Here is a 27,489-nt window from a genome sequence, read left to right as displayed (position 1 = left end):
AACACAGGTATTATCTCAATTTTGAAATAAATACATAAATAATTAGTAATTAAGACTATAACAAAACACATCAGTAGTAATTATGATTATATCTGGGCGATCGGGTTGCTGGAGATATTTTTTATTTATACTTTTCCATGTTTTCCAGATTTTCTATGAACAGAGACAAATAAATGGATACATGTTTATAGATATCATTATATAAATATAAAATTTTAAGAAGCGGTAAATATTCTTACATACCTCTCTCTGAACAAACCCCCCACTTTGCCTACCTCTCCCATGTGGCCACTCCCTCTGTCTCCCAGCCCATTCCCCTCGGTCTGCCTCACTTGCTTGTCTCTTATTCCTTTGGAATCCCTCATCTTATTGATTTTCTTTCTTTCCCATTGCTTTGGCTCCCATCCCTAGATAAATGTCATTGCCCTGAGTGTTGCCTGTAAAAACCACAGTCGTTATTGTTAAGGTCCACTAGAAAATTAATACTCTCAAATTTAAGCCATGTAACTTCTAGCTACCTTGCAATCCCATTGCTTATTTTCTATTGAGCCTCAGTGGCCTTCCCCATAAAAGCTATTCCACAGCTTCTTTTCAATCTCAAAATCCCCCCCTCCTACCCCTTCTTTAATCTCTGCAAATGACCTTTGCTTTGAGATTAAGTTATCACTCTCCCTTTCCTTCCCTTCTCGCTCTTCCACTCTCTCCCTCCCCTTCTCTCTGATCCTTCTTTCATCCTCTACTTTTTCTTCTCTCCATTTCAGAGGCTCTCTCTGTTGCTGATTAAATATCCCTTAGGATTCCAACTCCTTACCTAGCATGAAAATGTAGACCACCCGAAGCTCTGTGCTCTCAATTAATAAACATACTCATCCCTTTATTTTCAGCACCATTCTTTTATTCAACCTATATCCCACTTTTCTACTGAAACTGCCCCCTCTGGAGATCCTCAAAGAATTAAAAACTCCAATAGGCATCTGGGAAGCATTGGATACTCAGCAATCCTCTCCATTAATTCCTCCCTTGGTTTCCTGCATGATAAGTGGCATACTGAAGAACAAATAGTTTATTTTAATTTTGGACAAAAGTTCAAAAGGTAACATTTCTGGAATTTCAATGTCAACAGTGCATATTCCTCTTAATAGTTTTCTGTAAAGCCCCACACCAATCTGAAGCCATAAAGCTACAATGTGAACCGTCAGCTCTGACTTGCTCTCCCACCTCCACCAGATGTCCTCTAAGATGCCATCTCAGGAGGCCCCTGTGACCACCCACCCAAAACGTGGCCCTCATCACTCCCTAGCTCCTTACTCTGCATCGCTCTTCTTTATAGCATAATCGCTACCTTTAATTACTGTATTTATTCCCCCCTTCCAAAATGTTAGCACTGTTATCAATGGTCCTAGTCCATTACAGATACTCAATACATATTTATGTTAAATAACTGAAGAATGAATAAGTGAACTAGAATAAAATATTTCATACGTGCTTACTTGTGCTGTGGAAAATACCCCTGTTGTCTTTTAGAGCCAAGTTCTGAAGAGAGGCAAGAAGTCCCAGGGACAGGTAGACGATAACACAATTAAAAGGCACACTTTCAGTCCACATGTCGGCAAATGGAGAGTGATCCTTGGCACAACGGTGGTTTGAATCACTGTCTGATTTTTCACCCAGTGCTGCCTGACTGTTTCTCATCACATGGTGTTGTTTTTGTGAGTAATGTGGCTTTAAAGCAAGGAAAAGGCAGAGTGCATATGCATGTGCTTGCAAGTATCTCTGTAACCAGACTCCTTTATGGAACTTCATTTTAAAATATAGTATGTCAACAACATCTGCATCTGAGATAGAGATTTGGCCAGAATGCTAAATAAACATGGCAGTCGAGTTCGATAGTGGCAACCAGTTACTGCCCTATGGAGAGGATGCATGGAAGAGTCATGTATATAAAATAGTATATTAAAGTAAACTTACAAAAGCAAAGAGCAATCATTGCAACCATAATTTTTGCTTCCTCTTTGGGATTCTAATTTTAAAAGCATTAAAGACGACAGCTGCTCATGCTGTGATATGCACTAAACAGCCTGAAGGATGGAAAAAATATATATTTGTAGCTCATAATAACTATTGACCTTTCTGATATACAATGTTCTCTGTGTTAGCTATTCAGTTCTATCAACAGTGAAGATTGAACATGACTTTTTAATAGAAAACATGGGGTTTCGAGCTGCCTTCACAAAGGTGTTTATGTATTGTTATTTTGTATTGTACTACAAAGACTAGGTCCTGATGCCCTTGGTCTGACATCATGTTTGTCGTTTAAAAATGAAGAAGAAGAAAAGGAAGGAAGGAAATAAAAGAAACAGAAAGGGGGGAAAAGCCCCAATGCTATTGAGCGTGTTTTATATGAGGAATTGGCTCGTAACTGCTTTATAGTCATGATAAAAGCATTGCCACCCGCGATCCCATACGCAATACTGGTAACGGAATCCAAGCGGCATCCCAGGAGGACATGCTGTATTTTTCTCCCAGAATAGATCCCTCAAGTGGCAACATTTATAGGGAGTTTCCAATAAGATTTAAAACACTCGCTTGCAGTATTCATACGGCATGTTCTTTGGAGCGCACAACCTGCTGCATAATGGGCCACACCGGATGTCCTGTACTCTCAAAGGCTGTCTTTACAATTCCCAGTTTTTCCCCTTGAACTTTCCTGTTGCTTAGTAGTTCTGGAAAGAAACACACTGGTAGCAGCTTGACTTTGACACTGTGTATATTTCCCCAGAGTGGTATCATCCAGACACCAACTGTGGAGCAGCAGGCAGCGGTTGAATGCTCTCCTCTCCCTCAGGGGACAGCCTTACCAAGTAGTCACCCCTGCCAGGCTCGGGGAAACCCAAAAAGCAACCTTATGCATTATGTTATCATCCAAGGCAGGCCAGGATTGCCAGGGAGTTTTATGCTCGCAGGTGACACGAGTTGGAGAGTTTTTATGTTTTCCTTTTGTGTGTGTGTGTGTGGATTATTTTTAATGTTACTTTGAAAGAAGTTTATTACATCATTATTGAGCAACAATTACTTTCGTGGCTATGCTTTAGAGTTTCACATAACAATTCATAGGCTTCTAAACAAGCCTGAAGACTCGCAACTGGGATGGGGACAGGAATCAGTCCTAATAAAACTTATATAAACTGGGCTTTTTCATTATACTCCAGAGCAAGTGCTGAAACTGAGAGAGGCTGATTTCTGAGCCAGAAGGTAATGGCTGGAACTGTGTTGTCTGCAAAGGGTTGTGCAGCTTCTGATCACAGAATAAGGAGGGCACTGCCTCACCGCCAGTGGCCTTGGATCCCATTCCCATGTACTAAGGACCGTCCCCCCTCAGTGTCACCCTGGCATATGGGAGAGGACAGGCCAGTGGGATTAAAGGCAACTCACAAAAGACAGAGAACAATGTATTCTCTAATTGTGGGAGAAATCAGATCAATCCTATCTTTTAACAACCAAACTCACTGGGCCAGGACTCTCAAATAACACTTGGGGGAAAATGCTTCCTCGGAGATGAATACAAGGAGACATAATGATCCCTTCTCCTCTTAAAAAGATTTCCTGGGACAAGAGATTGTTTGGTTTGGTAAGGGTAAAGTGAACGCATTCTTCTTAAAAGAAAGCAGTTGAATATCACTTTATGTCAACATGCATAACTGATTGCCTACTTATGTAAAACCCAATCCTAGGCACTTGTATGGAGGGGGGAGGAAGGCTGGAGATGAACAGATCTTGCTTTCCAAGATCTCACAATCTCACCAATGGCATTTTTGCAAATTGCACATTTAAAAAAAAAATCAATCACGCATTTACCTTTGAAAGCACAGACCTCACTTACAAAAATCAATATCACAGGTAGTTTTCCCTATACATATGAATGCACCATGTTTTGACACACTGGGCCATTCATTCCTTCTCACGATCATGAGTTTTACCAATGTGCATGGTTGTCACATATCAAAACAAAGCTATGATTTTTCCAAAAAGGGGTTCAACATGGTGGTTTATATTAGTTATCTGTCACTGCAAAAAAAAAAAAAAATTAGCCCACATTTTGGCATCTTAAAAAAAAAAAAGGAAACATATTATCTTTCGTACTGTCTGTAGGTCAGGAATCCAGGAGCAGCTTATCTAGGTAGCTTTGGCTCAAGGTTTCTCATGAGGTTGCAATGGAGATGTCAGCCAGGACACAGTCATCTCAAGGCTTGACTGGGGCACAGTGATCCATTCCAAACACAGTTGTGTGGCTGTTGGTAGGCAGCTCCATTCCTCACTCACTGTTGGTCAAAGACCTCCGTTCCTCATCACGTAGACCTCTCCATAGGACTGGGGAAGTGTCCTCACAACATAGCAGCTGGCTTCCATCAGAGTGAATGATCCAAGAGAGAACAAAGAAGAAGCCACTGTGCCTTTTATAACTTAATCATGCACTGCCACCTCTGTCATATTCTATTTATTAGAAGTTACTAAGTCTAGCCCCAAATTCAAGGGGAGAGGAATGAGGCTCTACCCTTTGGATGAAGGAGTATTGAAGACCTTGTGAAAATGTTGAAACTATCACAGATGTCATCCTGGATAAACATAAAATCCACAGGACAATTTCTGCAGAAAAGATTTCTTTGTACCCTGTTTGGGAGGCTTGCTCCTGGGAAGACTGGATTGAGAGGACTTTATTATATTAAAGGTCATCTTTAATAAACATTGGTCATTGAAGTATTGTTAAGAGAGCATACCTTAATTTAACAAACTGTATGACTATACACACACATACACACACACAATAGCTCTGCCTTTTCTCTGGGAACAAGGAACCATGCGATGCTACAGGGGATCAAATGTGGACTCATCTCAGATCCTGCTGCTCTCAAATATTTAGCATAAAGGCCAAAACAAGCATGTACTTAACTCTAAGATCAGTATATTGACAACATCATGACCTTCGGAGTCAACCAACTATGTGTCATATCCCTGCTCTGCCACTGACTGGGAGACCTTGAAAAACATACTGACTCTCTTTATATAATAATATTTAGTGTTTCTATCAGCCTGTATAGCCTAAGTTATGCTGCTTTGAAAAACAATCCCCAAATTACAACAAAGGTTTCTTTCTGTGAGGGTTGGTGGGGAGTTTCTGTTTCACATCATCTTACTTCCCTATGTTGATGGAGCAGCCACCATCTGCAGAGGTGATAGTCACCCTGAGAGAGGGAAAGAGAAAGTGACACATCAAGCCTGGCTCTTAAAACTTCCACCTGCAAGTAACACATGACTTCTATTCAAATGTCACTGGCCAAAGTGTAGTTTTCTCACATGAAAGGAAAACTTTTACAAGGAAAGAAACACCTTGTCAGATTTCAGTAGATACGTACTCATTCAAAAGTCCTAAAATACCATCAATGTCTAATAAAGCTAACGGGATATGCCACTGAAACAATTTGGCTTTACCAACATAACTGCCGTAAGGAACCAACATCTCCCTCCTTACTTGGGGAAAAGCACTTGGGTTTGTTCTATTTGCAAAGAATATCTGCAAAAGGAAAGACTTGTTTGGTAATAAAGTGGGAAAAGCATATGTTTAACCTCATATCTTAACAGTGTCTGCCCAATTCAGCTTCACCAGTTAAAGGAAAAATACCTTGTTCACTATTGAGGGAGCAATATTTTCTCAAAACTTAGTTTTTCCTTTTTTCTCCCTTGCACATCAGGGTTTGGTAACAGAAGGTTGATATTAGTATTGCACTGAAAACCTGTGAAGTATACTAAAAAGTAAGGTCCTCTTTATGCTTTAGCCTCACACCCTTGTGGAGACCCTGGAAAGATTATTCAGTGTTCGGGTTAGACCTGGCCTGGGTTTGGCCCCATAGGAACTAGATGGTTCTCAGCCACCTCCTGCTCCCACCTAATGATGAAAGTACCAACTGGGAATCAGGAACAGCTGTGGAGTAACACAGACATCATTTCACACTATGGTAGCATTTGCCAACATAAAAATTATTACAACTTTTGCTGTAAATTGTTCTGTAAATTCTACAAAATATGCAAAAACTGACATTTCAAGAGCTGAGATCATTCCAATTTATTAAAAAAGTTGAGGCCCTTGAGAGTCAGCAAAAGAGAGTATATTTCTTTCCTTAGCTTTTCAGTTGTTTGTCTGGTTTTTTTTTTCAGCCCTTTGCTTATACTTCATAGGTCAAAGCCAGACACATCTGGACTTTGACCACTTAACCCAGCTTTACCCAGAAATTTCTCTTATGTCTCAAGTGGCAAATAAAACTTCTCTGAATCCTAAATTTTTGATCTGAGCATGCAACAATCACAGCCTGCCTCCAAAAGTTGACAGAAAAGCATTTTACACCTAGAAAGCACTCTAAAATGCTTCCTTGATAGAAACTGCTTCCATTGTCTTTATAGAGCACCAATCCAAAGGATGCTTTCTCCCTCCTCCTGTCCCCTCTCACCCTACACCCACACCTCTTCTCTGCTCAGCGCTGAGGTCACAGTGCACATCACCAAGGCCACCCCTGCTTGTCTCTCCCCCAGTAGAACCTTCATCAAAACCGGGCTTCCAGGGAAGGTCATGGTAGCTCAGTGGCAGAGTTCTCGCCTGCCGTGCCAGAGATCTGGGTTCGTTCCCTGTGCCTGCCCATGCGAAAAAAAAAAACAGAAACTGGGCTTCCTACCTGAGACAGTTAGAAAGTGTCTCTTCTGAAGCTGCTGCTCTCGTTTGTCACATGTGCAGATAATATGGCTTTTTGCAGAAGAGACACCTTTGTCAGAGTTCAGATGAGCAGGGTGTATCTGCTAGCCCTTGAGAAAGCAGGGCCATAGAAACACATAGAAAAATGAATGTGTTTCTTACATTTCCCTCTGAAAGGGACAGCGTGAAGAGTTCCTCCTGTTGGCCCTCAGAACCAGAAAGTCAGATGGAATCAGATCAGAAATCATACTCCTTTCTAGGCTGGGCCCCTCACTCTCCTCACCTCCCTTACCCCCATGCTTTTGAAATGAAGCCTGAGGACCAGTTTAGATTTTCCATCTCAGCTGCAAGGGGGCAAAGCCTGAGCTTAGCATTGCTCACACGCCGGTTGTCCTGGTTGTCATGTGCGCTGCCCTGCATGTTAGGCACTTACTGTTGCAATGTGGGGAAGTAGTGCTGCATTTCCTGCCTCAGTCAGGGCATGACGCAATGTCCAGCTGCCACGGCACATGCAAAGCTTGTGTCCTGCTTTCCCCACTCAGCAGAAAGCACCCGTGCTGTGGTCTCTGACGTGCACTACAAGGGCTTGCTGTACAGCTCCACATACTGAAAAGCAGTCATAATTTCCAATGATGCCTAACTTCCCCACACATCCACAGTGAGGTGGCACCTTTGTCACTGGGGCTGGGTATTCTGGACCACAGCCCTAAAATACATTTCATGTCTCTGGGAAGTTTCATTTTTCCTCAGCTGTTGCAAACACGAGCTTGCTGAATTCTAAGGCTCAGTTTGTGGGGTGGATTCTGATGGCTTCACGTGAGTTGAAGTCTCTGAGGACCAGTGTCAATAAATGTGAAAGGGACAACAGTAGATTGGCATACTTTTCCATTTCCGCCAGGATGAAAAAACTGCTATAAATTAAGTCTAACCTTAAATGTATAATCTGTCCTTGGGAGGGGAAAAAAAAAAAGGATATAGCATCTTCAAGCTCTCGGCATCCCTTACAAGAAAAAATTGGTTCTAAGGGTCTCTGATCTTGTGTTTTAGTAAAATAGAACTGCACGGCTGACTGACAGTTCTGATCTAAAGCATTTACGTTTAAGTTTTGATCTCTCTGCTTTTGATTAAAACTAATGAGCTCATTTAATTCAAAATGGGAATCTCTGATAAGAGAAATAAGGTTGATGTGATTGGATTAGAGGGGCAAATTAAACTCTTAGAGCAGAAGTTTGTGCTTATATAGTGTATTAAAAAGCTGTTGGCGTATTATGGCGTGTTAGATGATGAGAAAAATTTCATAGTAATTCATATTTAATCAGAAGAAATGAAAGTACTAAATATAACATGGCTCTGCTTTTCCCTCGAGTGATAAAAAGCTGTACATTTAAAATGACATCAGATCTATGCTCTCTAAAACAAAAAAAAATGAAAAGAAAGAAAACCTAAAGAAAGGCACATAGGAAAGGGACATTTGTCAGTACTTCACTCACCCCAGAATAGAAAGGCCATAAACACAGGAAAATATAGTCATATTAAAAGAAGAATGATAGAAGAAAAGCCCCAGACTAAGAAGTAGCGAGGTTTTGGTTATTCTAGCTCTCATACCTCTTTCATCTGAGCATCAGCTTAATGTGAAAAATAGAGACTTCTTTCCCTTAGAAATATATGGAGTATGTTTCCTAAATTTTGAAAGTTTATTTTACCTATTTTTCTCTGTGTTTATAACTATTTTCATTTATGCATAATAAAAAGACATATGAGTTAAGTATATTTCTTTACCCTTCCCAGTGCAAATTAATGTTAGTGTGGAGATGCTCAAAAGAAATTCTGTTGGTTCTTGGACATTTTTTTAAAATTTTAGGATAATAAAGTCTTTCAAGTGCCATTTTAGAAAAGCAAAATTAGATAACTATTTTTATTAGACTTAAAAAACCCCAAAATATTTTCTTTGTAGAAAAAAGCTTAAATTTATAAAGTACCTGAGAAGTTTGGTTTTTGAGAAAATAGGTTCACATTGCCTTCTTGGCTATTTCCAATAATGACCTATTTTTAGGTCAGCAAGACTGTAAACTACCATTCTGAGTTTCTTAGATAAAAACATATTCTATATCATCTAAAAACATATAAAAGGAAAGAGTAATTATCTTGCTTAAAAGAAGAAATAATGTTGTTTTCTGATATCAGAAGCAAAGAAGTGGGGGGAACCCAGACTTCTGTATTGTGGCATGTTCCATGGGCCAGGGGTGGTGATTGTGGGTAGGGCGAATGGCCATCGGTGTCAAGGATGGAAGGCTGGTGTACTGAGAGTTGTGTGTGTGTCTCTGTAAGTACTTCTGTTCTCATCGCTTTATCTCTAGTCAGTTGAGAGCTCTTCATTCTTCTTACGCCCCACAATGGATAAAACCAACTCAGAAGGGAGAGGACACTGCCCAGGATATCCAACACTGAGGACTTTGTGGTTCTTGGAACGCCCCAGCTGGTGAACGGTGCAAAATGGGATTCACAGAGAGAACAAAGAGCAGATCTTCCTTCCCCTTCATCTCAAATGTCTCTGCCTCCATCTGTTGATTCCATAAATCTGCAGATCCTTTTTCATAACTGTTCTAACCAGGTACATAGGCCAAGCCTCAAATTGGGCTGCAATTACTTACTGACTGACTCTTGGGCCCCACTTAGGTGGCTGCTGGGGAGTTAAAAGTCCTGAAAAGCTCCTCCTAGAAGCTGGAACTGAATGACTTTGGATACATTAATTTTTCTTTTTTATTTTCTGCAAAATAAACATTTTCTAAATGAGTTAAATTGATTGCTACGCTCTTAGCACCCATCAGTCATTTATTTTTAGTGAACTCAAGGATCGCACCTGAGCAGTAGCTGTGAGTGGCTGTGCACGGATCTGAATCATGTGTGTATGTACTTTTTTGTATTCCTCAGTGGAGTCAACGAGCCCCAGTCTGCTAACCACTGACAACACCCTTGAGCGTTCCTTTTTCATCCGAATGAAGTCTACTCTGACCAAACGCGGCGTGCACATCAAATCGTCAGGATATAAGGTAAACCGGGTTCCAGGAGGGGAAACATTTCTGTGTTGGGTCAATCCTGGGTAATTCACCATTGAGTTTTTCAGCTGCTTTGGTTCCATATAATGAACAGATGTGATCTTGATCAGCCTATGAAGTTCTGGATTATCCTCCTGTCTCAACATAGGGCGCTTATTACACGTCTCTTTCTTACTTCAGATGCTGTTGGTGCCCTAAATGCCCCAGTAGAGTGTCTTTCCTTAAAACATCTCTTAATAACATGCTAAGTTCCTCAGCACATGCTGGACATTCACCTTAATTAAGAAAGTGAGCAAAATTCATATCAATCCTTAAGATTATTGTTCTCAAATTGCTACTTGTAAGAGTTTCACTTCTCCCATCGCCCCCCTCCATCTTCCCCCTTGCTCTTTAGGGAAAGATTGTCCATTTTACTAACACCTCGGCCACCGAGATTCATGCACATAGATAAGAAAAACAGGCCGGATGTCAGACACCTTAATTTTGAAGTTACAATTTTTGAATATTCAGTCACACCCTAGCATACGTAAATATTCAAAATAAAGTAAAAGTTCTCCACAACAGCCAAGACCAAGTCTGAAGGGATAATCTACATAATCATTTTAAGGTTAAGGAAAAAAAGCCTCCTAATCTAGAGAAATTCTGATGTTTCAGTTACTATAGCAACATAAATTAAAACCTATGAAGTTTATGAAATGCCTTCGGCAACCTGAATCTTATCAATTTTACAACACACTTACCAATCTCTCAAACAATATTTATTATATGTGGGAGGGCAAAGAGAAGTAGAATGTACCGTGGCAGTAGCCAGCATGACCTTCCCCAATTTTAGAGTTTAGAACTTCTGATAGCGCTGTTCTTTGGGTTTGTCAGAGCACTGTCGGGGTTTGTAACATTCATGATTAGCAAAAACCTTACATAAGTCATCAGGAGATGAGCAGCTATAGAAGAGTCACGATCAGGTATTTGCTTCACTATTAATTCTTTGGAAAAGGAAGAAAGGAGGTGGGCAAGCAGGCCGTTGCCAACACGACCTTTAGCTGAGCTGTCCTGCAATCTGAAAGGCAAGGCAATGTGGAGCAGCTTTAACCTTTAGCTGGTACAAGGAAAGGAGCGGCACCTGGGAGGCTCCTGCAGCTTACCCTGTTGAGTCTTGTTACAGAGGAATGATGTGTTGGAGGAAAGAGAACAGATTCTGTCCTTAGGACCATTTTGTACTTTTTTGTCTCACTAACACTATACATGCATTAGTTGTTAACTGTAACATTAGCAAGTTTGGACTTCTGTATGCAGACTAGAGGTGTCATGATCACTGTTATTTTAATACTAGAAAGATGCATTCTTTGTATTCCAACTTTTAGACTTCAGGCTTTCTTCAACTAGTTTTTCTCTCTTGGCATTCATTTTTCACAGTTGTTGGGCTCTAGGGTGCATATCCCAGGGAGGTGGAAGAGGTAAGGTGTAGTTTGAAAAAGCAATATTTAGTATAATTCAATATCATTTTATATAATTTAATTGTGGGGATGGGTAAACCTGTTATTTTCAAATGCAAACTAGAGCTAGGAAAGCTCTGCAAAATTTTGGATAGTGGGATATATGGGTAAAAATATTAAATGGAGAAATGATTACAGTTTCAGTCCAGGCAACATCAAAGAGGCCAGCGTTCTTTATTTTTTGCCATTCAGGCACCTTGGTAAAGCTGTTTTTGCTGTGATCTGAAAGTGGACAAGTACATTTCCTAAATACTGATGGCACATTCATTCAGCAAATATTTACTGTGCTCCCACTATATGCCAAACTCTTTTCCAGATCCTTGAAACCCAGCTTTCATGGTACTTATATTCTAGTTGGGGAATGCAGACAGTAACAAATAAATAATTAAAGAGGGTGATTTCAAAGAATGGAAAGGGCTAAGACAACAAGAGCTAACACTGATGAACACTACAATATGCTGGCTGTATTAGGTTGCTAATGCTGCTGGAAAGCAATATACCAAAAATGGAATGGCTTTTAAAAAGGGAATTTAATAAGTTATAAATTTACAGTTCTAAATTTTTCCTAAGTCATAAATATGTCCTAACTAAGGCATCCAGAGAAAGGAAGGCAGATGGCAGGCATCTGCTGGGCCCTTGCTCCTGGGCTCCATTGTTTTCAGCCTCTGTTTCCTGTGGTTTCTTCTCTAAGTGTCTTTGGGCCTTCACTTAGCTCCTCCAGAACTAATTCTGGGTCCTGGCTTACTTAGCATCCCATGGGGAGGCACATCGCAATGTCTGGGCTCTTCCCATGTCCAGGCATCTGCTCCTGCTTTGGGCACTCCAAGCCTCTCCAGACATCCATGTCTCTGTCAGCTCCGAAGCAGCTGTTCTCCAAGTATCTGCACCTGCATTTCCAAATGTCTGTCTGTCTGCATCTGAGTTTCCTCCAAAAGATTCCCCTTTTGAAGTATTCTAATAAACTAATCAAGACCCAACTTGAATGGGGAGAGTCGAATCTCCAGCTAACCAAAAGGCTATACCCACCACTGGGCATGCCACATCTCCTTGGAGATAATCTAATCAAAAGGGTTTCCACCCCACAATATTGCATTAGGATTAAAGGACATGGCTTTTCTGGGGTACACAACACTTTCAAACTGACACACTGGGTATGATACAGTTTACATGTATCAATCCTCATAAACAGTCCTATGGGAAGGATTCATGTTTTATCCATTTTAAAGATGAAGAAACTAAGGGCCTGAGTGTTAATTAGCCATCCAGTATCACACATTAAAAGGGTAGAGCTAGGTTTGAACTTACAGCAGCTGGCTCTACATCCATGTGCTTACTCACTAGGCTATATGACTCTGCAGACAATGAAAGGGTTAATGTGAGAAGGGGTGACTGGTGGGGACAGGGGACCATCTTAGATAGGAAATCATGGGAGGCTTCCCTGAGGAGATGACATTTTATCTGTGGCTGGTGAATGAGAAGGGGATGCTGTGTATATGAGACAGAATTCTCTAGGGAAGCAGAAGCAATAAGACACATCTGTAAATATTATGAGATTTTTGTAAGAATTGTCCCACACGACTGTGGGGATACACAAGTACAAATTCTGCAGGGCAGGCTGCCCGCTGGGAGCTCCAGTGAAGGCTTCCAATGAATTCTCCAGGAGAAGCTGGCTGCCTGAAGTAGAGAGGAAATTCTCTCTTCAGACTGCTGAAATCAGCACTTCTTTCAAAGCTTTCAACTGACTAGATGAGACTTCTCTCATTGTTGAAGGCAGTCTCCTCAGTTGATTGTAGATGTAATCAGCCATAGATGCAATCAACTTATCGATGACTTAAGTCCACAAAATATCCTTAGGGTGACAATCAGGCCAGTGCTTCCTTGACCAAACAACTGAGTACCCTAAACTGACCAAGTTGACACATGAACTTAACCATCACATTGTGTAAACATCTGGAAGAGTGTTTCTGAAGCTACTTGGTTTTAGGATTAAAGACATTTTCCTAAGAAAAGGGGCCTTCAAGAAATAAAAGATTAAACAGTGCAACACTGAATAGCCTGGATTGGGAAAGATTTAGAAACTGTTCCACATTCCATCAAATCATATAATATTAAAATTGACAGGCTCCTCTGATATACTCTGTCAGTAAGTCTTTCTTAAAATGTAGTCAGAGTCTCCACTCCTCTCCCTTCTCTGGAACCAGATTTGATTCATCCACCATTAACCCAATAAGATGAATCCTCTGTTGGATTCAGCTCCCCCTTTCCTCCTCCTCAGTGAACTCCCCTCATGAATTAACCTTGTGTGAAAGTTAGTGGCAGAGCTGATGAGACCCCATGACATAGCACAGCTGAATAACATCCCTACTTATCAGTTCATTCTCAGTAAGTAAATCTAGCAGCTTATAAAACATTCCAATAAAACTGGTAATCACCTCATCACCACACAATAAACACAAATAAAAAGAAACAGTGATGATAATTTCTGTGTACTCTCAATAGTCCCAATAAATGGCAATTTATTACCATTGTATGCTTCTTTCTTTTCCCTTAAAGATCCAAGATATTAAGCCTTGCTCAATGCTGATCACTATATTTTCGCTCCATTTTTTTTTTCTGCTGTGTTAGCACCACATGGGCCTTTCTGACTTTCTCCATCACTTTATCTGCCACCCTTTCTTTAGTGTGGTCACTCACAATACATTCTGTTATCAACCCCATTTAATAGGTGGTGAGACTGAGATCTAAAAAGCTTAGGTACTTTGTACCCATAATACAGCTCTTAAGTAGCTTCTAAGTAGCCAGGATTGAATCCAGGGTTTGCCCACTTTATCCCTCTACTAAGGTAAGTCTAAAGTAGGGCTCAGCATGATCTGGACATCTGAGAAATTAATTTTAAAAAAATCTTGCCTGATGAAGAACTTTCTCTTCGTGACTCAGCACATCACATAGGAACTAACTAGTGTGTCAACGTTTGGTTCTCCCACCCAGTGCCAAGGAGAATTTATAGAGCTCTGCCTTCCTTCCTGGGGAGTGTTCTACCCACTTGGATGACCCATACCCATGAATTCTAAAGAAGTGCCAGGCTGGGTCGACTAATTCAGGTATAGAGTGCAGTAGAAGTTGCTGTTGCTTGGTTTGCCATGCCCCAGTCCTCAGGAAAGTTGCCTTCTCTCCCATGACATTTCCTATGGATTAGCTCACATTCTGCTTTTACTGCCCTCATTTGCTTTGAAATCCACAGTGGCCTGTTATCTGGACCAGACACTTTTTATGCCTCGGGGGCTTCCCTGTGTTTAGGTCTCCTTGTTGGCCATGTATCTTAACATAACACAGCCCTCATTTAAATTGCATTGCATCAATTTCTGTCTTCTTGATTAGGGGAAACTTACTAGGTATAGCACTTGGGATAAAAGGAGATATGTAATCAGGGAAATTAGCGAAGGAAAGACTAATTGGGTCGCTTCCTTAGCTTCTTGTCTTTGGAGGATAGTTTCCTTTGGTGTGGGACTTTCCATTTTCTAATCTACTCTTAAATGCCCACCAGCATCGCTGTCATTTCTGGGGTATTTGCCTACACACATTATGATGTCCTAACTCTAATGACATAGTCAAGCAGCCTGGACTGGGAAAATATAGACAAAAAGAAGAAAAATCTCTGTCATGTTTATATAATGCAGCGAATGTCTCCAAACTCTTCACAGAAGTAAAAAATCTTCAAATGCTGAGAGTTCCTGCTATGACACATACATACAAATTACCAAGAGAGTGTGTAGGAACTCAAGATTCTTAAAAAATAAACAGTCCCCCATCTAGGTTGATTTGAGTCTAAATTTGCTTGTCACTAAGCATTGAAATAAATGACTCTGAGTTCCTATCCAGTCGCCTTATGATATAAAGGATAAACAGAAAATAATAGGTTGGTTCACTGATTTATTAGGATTGCTGGTATACCCCAGCTTTGAGACTACTTTGTCTAAACATTAAATAATAGAAACAATAAGTTAGAGTGCTAATTAGCAAAAAAATTATTTTGTCTTCTCTAAACACAAATATAGGGGTTTTTTAAATTAGAAATTGCTCATGTTCACTTCTAAAAATTAATCTTCTACATAGCTTCTTATGGCTGTATCCACTCTAAGGAGGAAGTCAGCTCCATAATATTAACTGTGATTTGTTTTTTTTTGGGTCTCTTAAATCCCTTTGAGAACTTGATGAAATCTGTAGAGAGTCTCCCAAGGTAAATAAATTCATTTTGCAACAGAGGGTTCTTGAATCTCTAAAGTTTGTCCATTGATCTCAGTTACAAAACAGTATTTAATGTGATTTTTTTAGGAGCTGATGACATCTTCAGCACTTATTAAAAAACCAAGTTAGTGCATCTTCTAGAACATATTTCATCAATACCACAATAGCCCTTTCCTTCCTCCTTATTTCTCCCTGCCATTCATCCTTCTGGTATGAATACATATTGAAGTTCTATCATGAAAGCCTAAAACTAAGATTTTTCAATTTATCCCCTCATGCAGATAAGGCTAAATCTTTTGGAAAAAGTATTTCTCAAAATACTTTTCTTTGGAAAAAGTATACCTAATATTGATAATAAACTGTACCTGTATGTAAAAGAGTTATTTCAGTAGCACATGATGAAGCTTTTCTTCTGTTCACTTAGGAGTGTGTCAGGGTTGCATTCATAAGGATTTCTAACATCAAAACTGCAGCTATGTAAATTTAAAAGTTGTTCTTGATTGAATATGGATATTAAGTCTCAAAATGACTTCATACTGGAAGGGAAGTATTACTGTGTCAATCATTTATTTAGAATTTTTATTCTTGGGATTAATTCTTCAAAAAAGCCCACAGTACTAAGATATCAACTCCCTCTTGCCCACCTACCATTTAATGGACTGCCAAAATTGGCTGAATACACCTACTTCTCTCCATTTAAATTATTCCATTTTAGTGATTTTTTTCCTGATCTATTGTGAGAGATACCCCAGATTATCTCCTGAAAGATTTTTAATTATCCATTCTGTCTTGTACCCTGCTCCCTAGAATTTCTTCCCAAAGCCCTAGTGATCATTTATTTCTCTGCTCTTAAGTCTTCAATGGTCCATTGTACCAACATATACAATAACCTAGACCCAGCCTACATTTTCAAACACCATCTCCTTCATTCTTTTCTGGAACTCTTATCACGGGATGCTTTGGCCATGTCAAGCCAGTCATCTTTCCTGAAATATTTGCATATTCACACTTCAGTGAATATGCTTTTGACCATGCAGTTTCTTTCCCTAAAATTACTTTCTGCCACACTCCCACCTGGAAAACTCTTACTCAACAAACATGATACCATTCAAGCATCACTTTTTTTTTTCAAATCCCCTATTGCATTTAAGTAAAACTGTCCTTACTCCTTTATGCAAATATAGCATGTTTTAGATTTTGCTTAAGCTCTTTGTATCTGTTTTTTCATCTGTAAATGAATCTCTTAATAGTATGAAACCCAAAGAATTTGTGGATCGAGAGAGATAATACAAGCTCAGCAAAGCAGCAGGTCTCTATTTTATGATTTGCTTTCATATAATTTTACATGAACCTCACAATAGTTCTTTTAGGTAATTATCCCTACCTTCCCTGTTATGAAGATAAATAAAACTGAGGCACAGAGATGTGAATTGACTTGTCTGAGGTCACATAAATGGTAACTACTAAGACAGAGAAGAATCCAGATGTTTGGAAGTATCCAAATACCTTCTTCTTTCCAATGTACTATGCTGCAAATATTGGGTATTTGGTTATTCTACTTTCTCTCCTCAGTACCTAGCACAGTATCCTGCAGGCAGTTGCTACTCTGTAATTGTTGGTTGAACTGAATCGTGTGCTTTCTTTTCACCTGAGATACCAGTGAAGCATGTTGACAGGACGGAGCCCTATGGCATCCCACTGCCACCCTGCTGGTTGACATCTGTGTCTTTTAGATGTGACCATTGAATTGGCTGTGAGCCAAATGACTGTACCATCATCTGGCTCACATTTTTCCATCTTACCTGCAAGGATATTGTGAATCTAGAGCCATTTGTTGCTAAAATCAAAATGTACATTTCCACAGCATCTCCCTGAAGATTTCTCTCAGAAAACAAAACATAGTCATTTTATTATCACTTATTCATCTTGACTTCATGTTGGCCTTTGGTGGATCACTATTTTCTTTCTATTAAACCATCATTCAAGACTATTTTTCTGGAGATTAACATTTGGGGCTCTCTGTTTCTGAAAATTAGAACAATGTTTGCTTATGGCCTCTCTTCTGGCACATCTCCACAATTTCTCAAAGATTGCTAAGAATGGGAGAAGTGTTGTTGTAAGAAGGCTGGTTCTTTCTTTGTCAAAGGAGGGAACTACATGTGATGAGTTTTAATTGTATCAGAAGTATAGATTGGAGGTATACTCTGTACTAATCTACAGCGCAAGGTGTTGGTGGTCCTTCCCTGGAGAGTTCTAAGAGCACACATATCAGTTACGAGTCTCTTTTCTTCCCGACAAGTTCATGGACAAACTAGATGCCATCTGGGTATTTCTTCCAGCCTTAGATTCAGGAATGTTCTGGTGTCCAGACACATCAGTGCTTCTCCTGAAGCCTTTGTTTCAGCTTTGTATTATCTTGAAATGATGACTACAGTAGTCCGAACTACATAACATGTAACTGTCTTGTCAAATTAATAGATGAGTTTTTAGACAGACCAAAAATGCTGTTATCCAATCCAGGCTTTCTAAGTCTATGCATTTATTGCCTTTCAATCAACCCACACACCCAGAATAAATTGAAGGGAAAACAGTATTTCCAGGGTAGAACTTACAGACTGAGGTTATCCTGATGAAAAATGCAAATAGAGGAGCAAACCAATAAAATCAAGTTTTTAAAATCCTATTATCTCATTTTAGTCCTTGCTCACCTCTGCACAATTGTCCATTATACCCTGGTTTCCAGTGTCATTTTAAATACAGCTGACATAGTTTCTGATCTTAAGGAATTTATTTCCCGTTACCAAGGCATGACAGTAGTTCCAGCTTCGGGTATATCAATTCTACCGGGACTAATCAGCTAGCTATTTTACCAACCAAAGGCATAATCACTAGCCATTCTGTGAAGTGTCTGTAAATTCTAAGTATGTCAGTAACTGCATCCAAGTATGGTGCTAACTTGCAGGTACTTCATTTTCCGTTATACAGATTTTTGAAAGCAGGTAAGAAAGCTAAGTATCCCATCTTTGACAAATGCTAGATCTTTTCAGATTGATTTTCTGAGCCTTTGTTAACCAAGAATAATCAAAGTGATAATCACTTTGGAAATGACATAGTTGATGCAAAAATTAACAGTCCTTCTTGTATATAAAGTCTAATGCACCTATAATTATGGGAGATCATAATTCATCAATAATATTTCAGATTATCTCCTGGAAGTTGTATGAGCTCTGGAATGATGATTTCTTCTGAATATAGAAGATACATTTATTTCTGGGAAATTTCTCCTTGCTATGTATCCTGAATATTGATTTGATTGTAAGCGACAAAATAAGACTAAAATACGTCATTGATCCCTTTAACAAAAGAAGCACATACAAAGTGGTTTTCTCTGGAATTGATTTCACATCACGGCAAGACTAATATAGCCCTTTAATGTAAGAAATGAAGTAGGGGCAGGGCCAATTTGATGTAGCTGATCTATGGAATAAATGAAGCTTCTAGGATCCTGTAAGTCACAATTCTCCACAGTTCAGTTATCAACATACACATAAATTGAACCCTCTAGAGGAGGCAAACTACCCCTGTGGCTTGAACCGTGCTGCACCTTGGAGGTACTATACAGCATTCAAGTATTCTGTTGACTCATTCTAAGTAGGGGGAAAGAGCCAGGATTCTGGAGTTCATGTCTTCTCATATAATGACTTGCCATGGGACAGGGAACTAATTACATCTTTCCCAGTCTCTCTCTCTTTCCCCACCCCCATCACTTACCATCAAACTAAAAGAATGATCCTATTGCAAAGTGCTTTGAGTAACAAGACTCTTCTTTAAATGAAAGAATCATCTGTGCAATCGTTCCTCAATCCTCTGTGGTAGTAGTCAAGGGAGAGGCTTCAGGCCACACCGCCTTGGCTCTGTGGGTTCATTCTTTTCAGCTGAGCTACCAGTGGACAGTCATTTTCTACGTTGTGACCATCACTTTCAGCTCACAGTTGGCATTTTTTTACTAAAACAAGCCATATAAATTATCAGTTTGACTATGATAATGGTATTTGCACCTACCTTTGAACAGAGCCTTCATACTTGCTTCTTGTTCTTTCAGGAGTGAGTCATCACCAGATACTCCTATGGGTCACACCCATGTTTCACTCAGGTTTCTGGCACTTCCTTCACCGCCCCATCTAAAATAACACTAGTGTATCCTCTGCACACCACCTCCCACTTTATCCTGCTGCCCTGTTCTTCATCATCATATTCAACACACTCTGACATTCTTTTATAAAGTAATTTGTACATGGCTTGTCTCTCCCAGCACAGCGTAAGCTGTAGCTCCTAAAACAGGTCCAGACACATAGTGGAAACTCAGGAAACACTTGTTAAAAAAATTAATGAATTTAGAAATATTGGCCATCATTGGCAAGAACTTTTGAGAGTATACAAGCAATGGAATTAGGTAACTGGTTTAATTTATTTAGTTTCCAGGCCCTATGCCCTGTATAAGTTAAAGCTTTCTTCCTTTTCCTTTTAAAAAGGTACACTAAGGGTTGAAATATTCTACAACATATTTTTTATGTTATCATATTCAGTGTTTTAAAAATCAACATATATTTAGCTTGTACCCTACTTGTACCCAATTCTAGTGGCTAGAGCTCTGGAAGCACAATCAAGAGTCACTTGATTATTACTTAGTACTTCGGAATATATTTAACAACCCTCACAGCCCCTTGCCAAATGTCCTTCAAACCCATCACTCCTGTAGAAGTCATAGAAACAGAGTGACTTAATAGGGGCACACCTGGAGAAGTGTTGGTGTTAGATAATTTCATTCGACTGCCAGCATGCTGCTTTTTACTGCTCTGCAACTTTAAACAGGCCAATTGATTATTCTGAGCTTCTATTTCCTTGCTAAAATCAAAGTAAACAATAGGACTTGCCTTCAGTGTTCTTTAGTCATTGATGGTCAAGATTAAACCCCCCTCAGCTCCGCTCTATAGATTAGGGCAAAATCCCCTTTAGAACATTCTATGCAGAAGGGGATAGAGGATCTACCTGATCAAGAATAAACCCTAACTCCTGGGAGGTTAAAGCCCTGCCCAGAATTTCTGACCGAGTCAGTTTGAATTCACCAAGAGCTGCTGTATCCCCTAGTGGCCAAAGCTGTTTTGAAAACTTGATATATTCCAGGAAGCATTTAACTAATCACTGCCGGAAGTGGGGATGGGTTGGGGAGGATTTTTTAATCATAAGGAGGCCTCTGGTGAACTTTTGCACCTTATCCTTGGAGAAACTGTGGATGGATTAAAACCATCAAGACACTAGGAATCAATCTAGCTCCTGAAGCGAAGACAAAAGTAAAATGGTGATTCAAGAGAAAGACCCTCTTGCCTTATTCCATGAGCAATAGGAAGTTTCTTTTCCTTATTTACTTTAACACAATATGTCCTCACCCCCTCTCTTTATGCCAAATAGTACACAGCATGATTTTCTTATTAAATTTATCTATCTAGCCCTATAAAATTTTTTCCAGATAGTTTATGGGTGTACATCTATGTCAATGTTGTCTGACATGGCTGTAAGTTTCCAGTTGACAGGCACTGAAAATTTTTTTTTAATATTTCCATTAACAAATCTTCTCAAACATACAGTCTATACATGGTATACAATCAGTGGCTCACAGTATCATGACATAGTTGTGTATTCTTCATCATAATCATTTTTTGTGAAACATAACCACATACAAACACATTCTTACCATATGATCATTCCATTCTTGTTGTATAATCAATAACACACAAAATCATCACATAGTTGTATATTCATCATCATGATCATTTCTTAGAACATTTGCATCAATTCAGAAAAAGAAATAAAAAGACAACAGAAAAAAATTCATACATACCAGACGCCTTACCCCTCCCTTTCATTGATCACTGGCATTTCAATCTACTAAATTTATTTTAACATTTGTTCCCCCTATTATTTATTTGTTTTTAATCCATATGTTCTACTTGTCTGTTGATAAGGTGGAGAAAAGGAGCATCAGACACAAGGTTTTCACAATCACACAGTCATATTGTGAAAGCTATATCATTATACAATCATCTTTAAGAAACATGTCTACTGGAACACAGCTCTACATTTTCAGGCAATTCCCTCCAGCCTCTCCATTACACCTTAACTAAACAGGTGATATCTATTTAATGTGTAAGAATAACCTCCAGGATAACCTCTCAACTCTGTTTGAAATCTCTCAGTCATTGACACTTTATTTTGTCTTATTTTGCTCTTCCCCCTTTTGGTCGAGAAGGTTTTCTCAGTCCCTTGATGTTGCGTCCCAGCTCATTCTAGGATTTCTGTCCCACATTGCCAGGAAGGTCCACACCCCTGGGAGTTGTGTCCCACGTAGAGAGGGGGAGGGCAGTGAGTTTGCTTATCATGTTGGCTGAGAGAGAAAAGCCACATCTGAGCAACAGAAGAGGTTCTTTTGGAGGTGACTCTGAGGCCTAATTTTAAGTAGGCTTACCCTATCCTTTGTGGGGTTAAGTTTCTTATGAACAAACCCCAAGATTGGGGGCTCAGCCTATTAGGCACTGGAATTTTTATCCTGCCTGGAATAACCCTATAACTAACTGTGTCATGGATAAAGACTAATGAGTAAAATTAATAGTATTATATTTGATGAACTTCTTAAAGAAAGATCATGGAACTATAAAATATTCTTATTTTGGAACTGCTATTTTGTTATAAACTACTGTCTTCTCTATGAAATATGTCATTTATTTCTTTCCACTGGAAAACTCTGAAGAGTGATATGGTTTGCCTAAGGACACATAGTAACCAGATCCCAAGCATTCTGGCAAACTGGAGGAATGTTAAGTTCTGTGGATTTTATCTCAAGGACACAAAATGGCCATGCCTAGTATTTCAAGATTCTCAAGTATGCAGAGAGCCCTGTAGATCAGCCATGGTAGATTAGAAGCCAAAAGTAGACAAGAATTGATAGCAAACCAGTCTGCAGGTAAAAAGAGAATGAGAGCCAGAAGCAACAGACCATAGGCTGATAGATTGATAAGCCTAGAAAGGCCCCTCTAATTTCCCTCCCAACAGTGATTCTCCCCTTGGGAAAACATCACTGGTGGTGTGCCAGGAGAGTTTGTTCTTGTTTGCTAGGCTGCCAAAAAAGCAGATACCATAAAATGGGTTGGCTTTTAGTAATTAGAATTTATTAACTTACAAGCTATAGATTTGAGGCCATGAAAATATCCAAATCAAGGCATCGTCAAGACGATACACCGTCTTCCTGAAGACCAGATACTGGCAATCCTGGACGCCTCTGTCACATGGCAAGGCTCTGTCACATGGCAAGGCACATGGTGGCATCTACTGGTCTCTCCCTTTTCCTCCAGGCTTTGCTACTTCCAGCGTCTTACTTTCACGTGGATTCTTTCTCTTTATTTGAATTTCATCCACTTATAAAGGACTTCAGTAAAAGGATTAAGACCCACCCTGAATGAGGTGGGTTACATCTTAAAATCTACTCACCAAGAGATCCTACTTACAATGGGTCTACACCCGCAGGAATGAATTAACTTTTAGAACATATTTTTCTGGGTTCATGCAGTTTCAAACCATCACAGAGCTCATGGAATTTTTGGGCCCCAAAGAATAGTTTCCCTTTTGCGTCCATAAATCATATGTCCTAATCATGCCATCCAGTTCTAAAAACTTTGAAAGTATGGCACTCTGATAGTGGAAAATTCCTAGACACCTGCTCTTGATTTACTTCCTGCTTAGAATAATTTTTACACAGCTGTGATATCAAAGTGATATCAAAGTACCAAACTGAGGCTCAGACACGAAGGGATATGTTGGATGTTTGGGTTATAATTAATCAGTTATTCCTTTTTTTTTTTTTACAGCATCACTGGTAAACGTCATTCTAATAATAATAATTCCCTTTTGACAGCATGGAGGTAAGAAGAAATCATCATTGACATCAAAAATGAGGTGATATTTCTGCAGTATTATTTCATGACAGATAAAATGGAAAGCTTTATTACTCCCAATGCCTTTAAAGAAAGCTGAGCAAGGCATAAGCTGACCCTAGAACTTATCTGCTTCATTCCTGACTGATATGTAGTAACTAAATTTAATTGTCCCACCTTTGTTTTAGATTTACTAGTTTTCCCCCAAAGCCTCACAGCTGCATAATGCAAACATTTTTAGAAAACAAGCTTCACCAGTTCAAATACACTTGGAAGCCAAAAGTAAAATCCAATGTAACCAAGAATAATCTATAATTTTCATTCTTCATCACCTTTTGCTCAATGTATTTAGGAACGGGATTCACTCAATCATGTGGTCAACACTGTTTGGTAGGTGTTGTGTATTAGGTGCAGTAGTGGGTTCCAGGAACAATAAAGATGGATAAAACAGAGTCCCTTGATCTGAGAGTGTCTAGACTTATTTAGGCAAAGAATTGATTGAATCAGCATGCTATGTACTATAATAGATGCATGTTCCAAAGACCATAAGATGAAGTAAATCATTCTGTCCTGTGGAAGAAGAGACGTTCCCAAGGAAAGCATTATTTTAGCCAGCTCTTAAAAAATAGGCTTACCTACAGAAATATTAGGGAAGGGCATTCTAGGCAGAGGGAACAGTATCAACAAAGAAATGGAGGCATTAGTACATTGGGTAGGTGGGAAACCAGAAATGAAGACATCTAACCTGATGGCAAATGTAGACTGGAGAGTTGGAGTATGGGGTTCACTTAATACAATATCAGCCCAGAATGCTAATCAGTGTTCAGAATAAAAAAAAAAGAGATGAAGATTAAGCATATTTCATTATAACCAAATTTCCTGGATTTATTGCAAGAAAAATATCAGTGTTTTCTAATGAGGATACCAAGAAGGTTATTCTCATCCTATAAGGTAAGAGAATAAATATGTGGATTTCAATAGGTCATTGGATGATTCCTTTTGGAATCTTCTCAATTTATTTTTCTTCCTACTCTTCTGCCCATGTAAGTGTAGGGATTTTTTTTTTCTAAATCTTAGATCGCTGGTATGAATAGATATTCTGAGAGGAGAAGCATGCTCTTTCTCGAACCAATAACTAAGGAAAAAAAAAACTAAAATCCTTATGCAGTGAAATCTTGAATTTCAAAATGAACCAGATATAGGAAGCATTAAATAGACCTCAGGTGCCTGAGTATTTAGTCTCTACACTGTTAGACATCTGGACTCATGGAAATGTGTGTGCATTTTGGCATAAGCAAGGCCTACACTTCAGGAAGCCTATGGATTTCTCTAGATATACATTTTGTAAACATTTAGTTTTAAGGATGATGACTTTTTGCTCATTAGAAAAATTATTTGTTCTTTAGCTCATTTACTTCTCATTCTGATTGGCTCTTCAGCCTTTCTACTAATTGTAGCAACCTTTGTGAACTGTTATCGGTGAACCCAGTTCCTTCATTCCCATAAGATCTGTGCATGTAAGATTAGCAACAACTCATCTGCAATTAAACAACTGTTTTCAAATGAACATTAATTGATGATATTTGAATTTTGTAACCATGCAAATATTCAATGTAATAAGATATTTTTAAAAAATCAATTATCATATATAGCCACTGAATTTCCAATATGAGCATATTTCACCTTTTCTTCCTCCATCCTTCCAGGAAATAAATTTTTATATTCCTGTATGGAATGCTTAATTACTGTCTTACAAACAAACTTTCAACAAATAAAAAGAAGACGACCTCTCTCCCTTTCTCTCTGTTTTGCAGCATTTGCACAGGCTTTATCTTCCTACCAAAGATAATATGAATCTTTGGTGCTTTGTGTTGCAGATCATTACCTGAGTTGTTTTTTATCTGCATGATTTTATTTTTCTTGCTCAAACATCTTTTTCTTCTCCAAATAATCAGTGCTCTCAATTGCTCTCCAATGCATCTACTGCTATCACCACAAAGCTAGTGCAACCCCATGGTGTACACTTCAAACCATGCAAGAACCACTTAAGAGTCGGTTTTTTTTGTTTAAGTCAGCTCTCAGGACAGAAGGGGAAAGCACATCCTCAGTTGGCCATAGGTTCTGTTTCATTGCCATAGAAAGCCTATAAGAGGGAACTGAACAAAAATGGATTTGGGTGCATGTTTGGGCTTTTTGCGTGTACTAAAACAATTCAGAACTGATGCACAATAAGCAAAAATGCATTGTGGGTTGCTCTCAGTCACTTTATAGACATATGCATTCATAAATTTTGATACGGTTGTAAGAAACAGACTTTGATGGGACCAAGCTCACAGATAAGCTTTCGATCACTGGAGCAAACACAGTCTAACTTTATGTTGACAATTTATCAGCCCTTCTGCGTCAAGGAAAATTGTTTTTTAGTGCTTGCCTATTAGCAATCACATGCATAATATGAAATTGAGTTTTGGGGAGGACGGCCTGCCATCTGTCTCTCTGATATTTTTTTCCTAGTGTTTCATGCTTAAGTTCAACTCTCTGTGTATCAGAATGCTGTAAAACAAGAATCACCCATAACATGGGCACTTAGCAAGAAAAATGGGCCAGATACCAATGCAATTTTTTAACTTTCAGATTTCTGAAAAGGAAAATTATTGATACCCCAATCTGTGCATTATCTTTTGAGTGTATGTAGTTCAAATTCTGCCTGCCTCTTGAAGCCAATGTTGGTGTGGCTGGTTCTTTAGAGAACGGTTCATTAGTGTGCTTCAAGAAGTGTTAAAATGCTTTTATAAAAGTAAAAATTCAAGGATAAAGTGGAATGGAACATGAGGTTAAGAAAGTAGAGCTCTAAAGATTTGGTGTGAATAATGAAAAAGATGGCTTTAGTTTCCCTTCTGAGTTCCAGCATGCTAAGATTTTATCAATAATATTGTTTTTCTGTAACAATACCTGCCTCAGGGAAAATCTACTCTATAGCTGTTAGAATTATCCTTCTCAAAATATTCTTAGAATGATTCTCTTAAATTGATAAGTAAAAATGTACACTCTGCAATGTAGAAAGATTGCTCAAAAGAACACTCCCAAGCCTTTCATGTGTAACTGCATTTGTGCAGCAGGACATTTATTATGCTATAAATTCAATCACTGATTTTGGCCAGTTCAGACCGATTCTGCAGTAACTGTAAGTAATGAATGTTCCAGAGTCAAAAGGGGGAGGAAGGGAAGAGCAGGAGAACTGGCCAATACACTGAGGCTGTGGGGACACAAATTGTCATGTTCATTTAGTCACAGCTTTTATCAGATCATGCAGCCAATATCTACGAAGCAGGAAAAATATATCCAGAAAGAGCCACAGATTCCTCGATCTGACTTCAGCAGCTATGACAGGAAAACACAATGAGAACACTTGTTGAGGAAAGGAAACAAATCATTTTCCCTGAGCCTTAACTTCCATTCCTGCGCTCTCATCTTTTTTTTTTTTTTCTTTCCGTATAAATTATAGGCAGCTGTCCAAGCCGCAAGAGCAACCAAATACGAAGTTCTCCTCTCCTCGGGAAAAGTTAGCATTCCTGAAGCTGGACCTTGTACAGTTCCCGGTGCCTAAGGCTGGGTGAACCCTCAGCCTAGGGGAGACTCCCAGGGCCTCTGTTCAGAGAATAACAATCCTCTGTTCAGACCTTTTAAAGAAGTAAATGAAGTAAATAATTACTTTAAAGTAGTTACCCTGGAGATGATTCCTGAGCCCATTTAAGAAACTGAGATAACAAGGGAGATAAACAGCAGGAGAAAAATCTGCTCAGAGATCCCTGTGACCCACCTGATGTGGTGGCTGGAGAAAGAAAGGGAAAAATGCAACTAGCTGAGGCAGCAACACCATATGATTTTGGAGGTTTCCTCCCCTGATATTCTTTAAAATAGAATGTGATTTGGGATCACAGATTATCAGCAGAGATAAAGCAAACCTGAGA

General features: G+C 39.2%; 1 protein-coding gene and 1 long non-coding RNA gene across 10 annotated transcripts in view; one reads left to right on the top strand and one right to left on the bottom strand.

Annotated features, from left to right (window-relative positions):
* The window catches only part of NPAS3 (neuronal PAS domain protein 3), a 927,883-nt gene that overhangs the window by 794,759 nt on the left and 105,635 nt on the right, over positions 1 to 27,489 (top strand). For all 8 annotated transcript variants that reach the window (XR_013162217.1, XR_013162215.1, XR_013162216.1 and 5 more), the window contains one exon: positions 9,671 to 9,789. Coding sequence is in view for 1 of the 8 variants with exons in the window: in XM_077126978.1 (XP_076983093.1) it covers positions 9,671 to 9,789 (119 nt within the window). In the remaining 7 variants the exon portion in view is untranslated. The remainder of the gene's footprint in view (positions 1 to 9,670; positions 9,790 to 27,489) is intronic.
* LOC143655668 (uncharacterized) overlaps positions 1 to 27,489 on the bottom strand; it is a 156,226-nt gene that overhangs the window by 76,220 nt on the left and 52,517 nt on the right. The gene's annotated exons all lie outside the window — the stretch shown is intronic.

This window comes from Tamandua tetradactyla, chromosome 14 (genome assembly GCF_023851605.1).
Source record: "Tamandua tetradactyla isolate mTamTet1 chromosome 14, mTamTet1.pri, whole genome shotgun sequence".
Taxonomy (NCBI): domain Eukaryota; kingdom Metazoa; phylum Chordata; class Mammalia; order Pilosa; family Myrmecophagidae; genus Tamandua; species Tamandua tetradactyla.
Note: the sequence above shows the minus strand (reverse complement) of the source record. Positions and strands in the feature narration are given on the sequence as shown.